The sequence below is a fragment of the Amblyomma mixtum genome, chromosome 3, assembly GCF_055824585.1.
Source record: "Amblyomma mixtum isolate Tamu chromosome 3, ASM5582458v1, whole genome shotgun sequence".
NCBI lineage: Eukaryota > Metazoa > Arthropoda > Arachnida > Ixodida > Ixodidae > Amblyomma > Amblyomma mixtum.
The window spans coordinates 322,400,425-322,407,588 of NC_143014.1; the positions used below are offsets into that span (position 1 = coordinate 322,400,425).

Consider the following 7,164-nt stretch of genomic DNA (forward strand, 5'->3'; position numbering starts at 1 on the left):
CTTCCAGCCATCCCAGCCTAGTATCATTTTTTGTCGTCAAAGTGCCTGACGTCAGGGAAATTTTGCTCGATATGTTGGCACTTATTGCTGGTGTCGTGCAGTAGTAAACATCGATGGATACTCTTCATAAACAGTATTGTTGGTTCCGCATAGGCAAATGATGTATGGCAGCTCTGTCCTGCGTGCTCTTTCAGAAACACCAGAGCAGATGATAACGTCTGGAGAAAAAACTTGGACAGCTCGTTAGACGTTCATTTTTTGAATATTGTTCGGAAAAACATGTTTTCTGGTTAGACTCCTCACAGGTTTTACAATCCTTTCTTACATCTCGTAGAGTTTCTTCAAGTGAGATGACGAAACCTCTCCTTTCTTTCCAAGGTCGCGTGCAAGGAACTGAGAGCGGATGTTTATCAAAACGTGGCAATAATCAAAGCTTAAAAAAAGCGCTGCAAAACTGTTCAAGACATGGCAATAATCAAAGCTTAAAAAAAGCCCTCTAATACTGCAAACATTGCAAAACAGCCCACATAACAACGACAGATCAACAGCACGTGGCTATCCGGGCTGCTCTCAACACAGCGCACCCGGCACTCGCCTCGCGAGGGTGCCCCAACGTCGCTGTCGCCATCTCTCGGCAGCCAGCGGCGTAACTTCTCAAGGGAGGAGGAGCGGCGACGACGGCCGCGGAGCGCGGAGTTGCCAGGCACAGAAATTATAAAGGAGGCTATGGTCTCGCTTGAAGCCACATTACGACCCATGCGTATTGACGTCCCCTTAAGTCGCCAGGATGGCTCTTTTTTTCCCCGGGGGGCCGACTGTAAAGAAGAAGACGATCAGCGCCCGCAGTGGGAGCACCAACGCCTAGCGCAAGACGAGAGCACTGACTGTTTGAGCCTGGACGTGAGATTTCGCTGCTCCGCCTGGTCGACCCGGCCAAGCGTCTTTTGCCAGTAAAGCCCCTTACAGTGCCAACATGTTCATTTCAAATCCTGAAAAGTCTTCAGTTTCTATCTGTCTCGTCAACTTCCCTCAGCAACGGCTCTTGAAAGTTGCTCAATATTGCACAAACAGTCCACATCTGGTTGGCTAACGGAGCCAAAGAAATTGGCAATGGACGGTCAAATATGTGATAGGCCTTTATACGTTGTATTCGCCTTTCCACATGGATACGAAGAGTTGCAATGTCTTGAGTTTTGCTCACGTCAGTGGATGTGAATTGGTTGCTCCTCAGGAAGGGTGGCAGATTCAGCGCCACACCTTTTTGTTGCAACATGTCTGCAATGCGGAAGCCTTTGTCAGCCATCACTGAATCACCTGGGTCAAACTCCAGGTCTAGGAAACCACTCCTAATCACGCACTCTCTGTCCGATGTGCTGCCTGTGAAAAGCTCGGACACAAAAGTAACCAGACCAGAGGGAGAAACTCCAATAAGTCCTTTGAGTGCGTGGGCCGACTTGTAGTGGGAGTACAGCTGGCTCTGCGTCACGAAAGATGTTGGCACATTGCAGCGTATCTCGGTAGCATCGAGCAGGACACGAGTTGAGGCATAGTCCTTAAACGCCTGCGGCATATCTTCATCAATAGCTTGCCGTGACAGCCAAAGTGGCAATGTTGTGAGTTGCAAGTACATGAAATCTATCCATGCAGAAAATATCCGCGAGACGGTACTAGGTGATATGCAAAACAGATGGCCTAGATGTCGGTGAAACACACCGAGTCGAAGTTTCATGAGGACCAAGAACAGCTGATTCTCCACTCTCAACTTTTGCGGTCTGCCACAGTACTCGTTCGATCGCTGGCTTCTGCTTTTGGCTTTGTGCTGTTTAATGTTTTTTCCATTTTCACCAGGTTCAAGATAATCGAGCAGGGCAGTAAAGCTGCTGTAGTCCGGTAGACCAGTATAAAACTGCATATCCTCGTCGCTCTCCACAAACTTCTCTATTCCAAAGGGCATAGCCTCTTCTTTAAGCTTTACCACAATGTGCTGGGCATCAACAAGCTCGTTACGAAGAAGGTTGAGCTCCTGAGTCTGTGCATATATTTTATTTTCTACATACTCCACCTTTCCTTTCAGCTCAAGCAGTTCTCGTCTGCTCGCAGCAAGCTGCTCCTGTAGCCGCCGCTCATTTTCATTGCTACCTGCAAGTTGTGCCTTTAACTCAATAATAGCAGCATTGCATGTGCACGAGCCACAAAAACTCTGTTCCTGCGAAGGCACATTTGGAGGGAAAATCTGCTTTAGCGGACTAGGGGTTCTGGAAATAAAACCGTGCTGTGAAGGTGGACTTCTGGGAAGTGCATCCGGGGATGGTGCTTCATTCTCACTAAGCACACTGCCTTGTGAATCTTGCATCGGCTTGCGTCGTTTTTTCTTGGGAATATGGCATTCCAAGCGGTCACATGGTGGTTTCCGTGAGGGCTTAGGTTGGCAAAATGCAAACACTGAAGGCACAGCAGAGTGATGGAGGAGGCGAAGGCCACTTGCCACACTTTTCCAGTAGTCTGACTCAGTGAAATGACGGGAACACACTTTGGTCGCATTTGAGATTTTGAAAAGGGGTCCCTCATCTCTGCGTATTGCAGCTATCCATTTTCTTTTCAAATCCTTGTCTGTGGGAAATCTGTGAAACGAAACCTGAAAATAACCACTGCTGTTAATACACACCCCTGTTCTTGGTCATCACTATGTAAATGTACACTGTGAACCATGCACGTCGGTTGCTGTGGCTAAGCAACACAGTACTGTAGCCTGCTATGTTGAACAATTGTGAAATAAAGTTGCCTAAAAATTACTTCTCTGATGTCTGTTCAGACAACAAATCAGTTGTCACAGGGGTTGCCGAAAATACCTTTCAATTTACCTTATGTAGTAAGGCAAGGAGGGGAGATCTGTGCCGCGGACCGGTAGTGTCTCCGCAGATCGCACACATCTAGCTAGGGTCACGCGTTCTTGCAAAAACAGCGCAAGATCGACAGAAAAGAACACGGTCAGGGGACGATCGAGCACTCGTTCCGTGTCCTTGTCCTCATCCGTCGTAGTTCTCCCTGTTTTACAAGAATGCGTAGCCTATGGTGTTTCGTTTAACCTAAAGGATGCAGGTGTAGACTCCATAAACGTTGTGAGCGAAGAACAAATCGCGGAAGTAAATCGTGTCACCTGTATGACGCGCGCGTCTTGCCGTTCGGCGCTTAGTTTGTATAGAACGCGGCTTTCTGCCGATTGAAACTTGAAACTCTGTGAAATGCCGCAATACATACGGAGGGTCTGTTAAGCTGTCTAATAGAGCGCGCATGCTACGCTTTAAACCGACAAGCATCAACGCTACAAAGACACGCATGTAGTACGCGTACCTTTCGTCCGTCCTTGTCGACATAACCGCATTGATTACACATCGGAACGCAGCAGTGAGTTGGCATGTTGAATCACATTCGTGGCAGAGATTTGACACACGTTATTAAAGCATCGACGGACCTGTTGCAGCAAAAAATAACAATTTAAACGCAACTATAAACAGGTCACTGAGCATCGACAGATAGACGATCCGAACACCTATCCTTCACCATGGCGGACGGTGCACAGTGGTGCCAGACTGCGGTACAATGTTGCTTGAAGCTTTGCAAAGGGTCTATCGTGGCACTCCTGCCAGCAAAGCTAAAAGTATTGATAATGTAGCGTCTAACACAACTTCGCCACACACTCTCTTCCTCTGTTCATGTGGTTATAGTATTGCTTACGCCAAATCTGCCACCTCAGTAGCTGGCACCTACCAATAATTTTGAAAAACTGATGTTAGAGTAGATTCACTGTTGTGTCAAACTAGCAAGGTTCTTCTGAGTTCTACCCATCAGTGCCACACCATAGCCCAGACCATAGTTTTCTTTTGCGGTCATCAAAGGTACACTGCATACCACAATTTGAGCGTCAGATTCGGCGTTGACTCGGCAAGAGAAACCGTAAGGTTCTGCCGAGCTGTGTGGTGGGTGAAATCGGTAACACATTGTCTGCGCAACAACACTGCGTCTTCCACTATGCAGAGAAGTACCCATGTCTGTCATAAACAGATCTGTGGCATAGAAACGTAATTGACTGTACAATGATTTATTTCACATCAAAATGCAGAGCAGCCAAAAGAACTGCAGCTCAGTATAAAAAAAAAGTTTGACACATTTGCAATATCACATGTTCAGGCACCACACACTACTAGTCTTACGTTTATCGTACAGTCCAGTCTTGAACAAAAGTATACGGTCCCCACATTGTAGTTAAGCCGTATGGTGGAGCATTCCTAGCACCACTGAACACCAAAGGCCCTTGACACGTAAGCACAAAGGTTCTTCTCGCCTCACAAAAATTTACAGATTAATGGCCGCTTGAATCCTCCACTACCGGGCTAAAAGCAAACCCTGTAGCGTGGAGACATTTCATGGGGGTGTACATGCGGAATGCTGCTTTAAATAATACGGCTGCCTGAATTTCATGCTGCAGAACAGGTTGTGTATGTTTCTTAAAATACAAGACCATTCTGTAACGACCATATATGAGAACATGCATTTGAACATGCAACAGTGCAAAAGGCAAATCAGATATTTTTACAATAAGCACCTTGCTTGAAGACAGTGACCTTGTGCCAAGCCAATTTGCCTGGTGCACACCATGCTGGCACAAAATGGGCAATGCAGGGTAAGCAGATGGGGCTCATACACGTGAGCCACTGTACTACTGTCTGATACAACTCAAAGACAAAGCGGCTTTTCCCCGTCAAAGGACTGACTTCCATCCAATGGTGGCCAATTCTCATGACCTTGCAGCGTGACAATGCAGAGAGAGGAAGGGGATAGTCCCTTCCCTGCACTGTCACGCTAGCACAGTCTTAAGAACCGATCGACGCCATTGGCTGGAAAGGGGTCCTTTGATGGGGAAAAGCTGCTTCCTTGAGTTGTATACTATAGCAGCACAACACACACTTTTACCTAATATGCACAGATCTGGCAAGTTTGGGCATATTGTAAGCAGGTGTGGGAATGGTCGTTGAATCATCAGCTGCTCGACACTGATGGCCTCCTCAGGGATTCTCAGCAGCAGTATTAGCAATGATTCTTTCTGGAGAGTCTCCACTACGTAAATGGACAGCTCAAAATGAATGAGTCATAACATGAACTTCAAGCTCAGTAGCAACTTACTAAAATATTTACATGCATAAACTTGGCAACTGGCAAAAGCAGCCTGAAATTAAACAAACACATTCACAATTAACGACATAAAATGTATTCTCCTTTTCGGAAAATGCAGTTTTACTCTGCATTCTGTTTCCTTGTATGTGTCTCATGTTAGCAATCTAAATATTAATCTAAACGTCAATCAGCGCATTGTAGCAACTATAGTGCTCATGTGACGGTTATCACACCTCGGCTGCTGACCCGAAAGACGCGGGTTCGATCCCGGCCGCGGCGGCTAGAATTTCTTTGGAGGAGAAATTCTAGAGGCCAGTGTACTGTGCGATGTCAGTGCACGTTAAAGATCCCCAGGTGGTCGAAATTTCCGATGCCCTCCACTACGGTGTCTCTCATAGCCTGAGTCGCTTTGGGACGTTAAACCCCATAAACCAAACCAAACGATTATCACTTAATTGGAGTCTTGAATTCTTTCTTGCCGTTGAAGCCAGTATTTATGACATATGCAAATAATTCAACTCAGTAAAAGGCTACAGCAAATGTCTGTAGTTGCATTCACCACAATAGAGGTAAGCTCATACAAAAAGTCTTCGACAACTTTTCTGATATGGCAGAATGGATTTGAAAATTACCAGGGAAAACTTCTGTACAAGTGAAGGAACAGCTCTTGGGGTGCCAGCTCCACATGAAGTACCCAGCGGAATAAACAAGATCAAGGTAAAACTACAATGCATGCAACAAAATGGCACTCAGCTCCTAAAGGGTCGAAAGCATCCCACATTGCTGCCAGCTCCACAAGTTCCTTGAAAGCAAGCTTCTGAGTTTACAAGCCCGTCGGTGGAACAATTTATGACCAGCCTCTGAATTCATAAAAAAATACATCTGACAATGGCTTCTACTACAGCCAACTAGGAACATGATTCCCAATCCTACACTTCCTTAGGCATGCCCTGCATTGCTGCCATGTCGAGTACAAAAGTCCACTTGTGTAGAGAGTAACCAAATTACATACAATACCTAACTTGCAATAGTGATTCAGCACCTGAAAGAAGATGAAACCTCAGTTAGTGCAGGTGAAGGTTTCTGGAAATAACCTTTCTGGGAGAGATTACAGACAACACAACCACTGAGGAAACAGCACTAGAAGAAACATAAGCAAAGTAATGCATGCTAGTCCTGCAGCAAATCTAAGATCAGGGTTCTTGGCTACCTAGACACATACGGTAAATTACTCTAAAAGCAGGCAAGTGAAACAAAACTGCCAAGTTGAACTCAGTAGACAAAGCTGGTTTGACAACAACCAGCACACATATTTCTCGTCTAAAGGAGAATTCTACAGGCAGGTGAAAGTAACACCAAGGGGAGCCTCCAACTTTGTTGCTATGGCAAATCTAGCTATGAAACACACCGAGGAACAAGTTCTCAACTCACTTCAGCCACAGCCAAAGGCTTTCCTCAGGCATGTCGATGACAGTTTCTCAATCATCAAGAGATTCGAAATTCAGCACTTCCTCTCATTTAAATTCCTAAGCAGCGGGTATTCAGTTCACACTAGAAGTGGGAAAAGGAAACTTCGTTTCGTTTTTGGATGCCCTCGTAACCCGAAAACACAGCTCCCTTTAGTTCTCCGTCCACTGCAAACCAACCCATTCAGGCCTATATCTGCACTTCACTTCAAACCATCAGACAATACATAAGGCATCATTTGGGAACACATGATTACGAAGAGTTGAAACAAACTGCAGTATAGAACCCAACAAAACAAAACATGACATTCAAGGACCTCCGCATGAACGGGTACCCAAGAAATTTTATTCAGAGAACCATTCGCCTCCAAAAACACAACATGTGCCAAGAAATCAACCAATACCAATTAACCCCACCACAAAATACGTCACTTTTCCTTATGTCTGAATGCGCCAGCGAAACTATCACCTGTATTCTGAAAAAGGTGGGCACCGAGTAGCGCACATGCCTACGAACACGGTGGCG

The 7,164-nt window shown here is 45.8% G+C and overlaps 1 protein-coding gene across 1 annotated transcript; it reads right to left on the minus strand.

The window, feature by feature from the left end:
• Positions 1-1,000: 1,000 nt before the first annotated feature.
• On the minus strand, positions 1,001-3,500 carry LOC149355761 (uncharacterized). Its single transcript, XM_089576181.1, has 2 exons — positions 3,352-3,500; positions 1,001-2,635 (listed from the first exon to the last, which is right to left on the minus strand). The coding sequence occupies exons 1-2, from the start codon at positions 3,415-3,417 to the stop codon at positions 1,001-1,003; spliced, it is 1,701 nt and encodes a 566-aa protein (XP_089432307.1). The 5' UTR covers positions 3,418-3,500.
• Positions 3,501-7,164: the final 3,664 nt, after the last annotated feature.

Excerpts from the sequence above, each read along its gene's own strand:
- LOC149355761 (XM_089576181.1), bottom strand. The coding sequence starts at position 3,417 with ATGCCAACTCACTGCTGCGTTCCGATGTGTAATCAATGCGGTTATGTC. Across the intron at positions 2,636-3,351 it reads TCGACAAGGACGGACGAAAG|GTTTCGTTTCACAGATTTCC; the intron begins GTACGCGTACTA and ends GGTTATTTTCAG.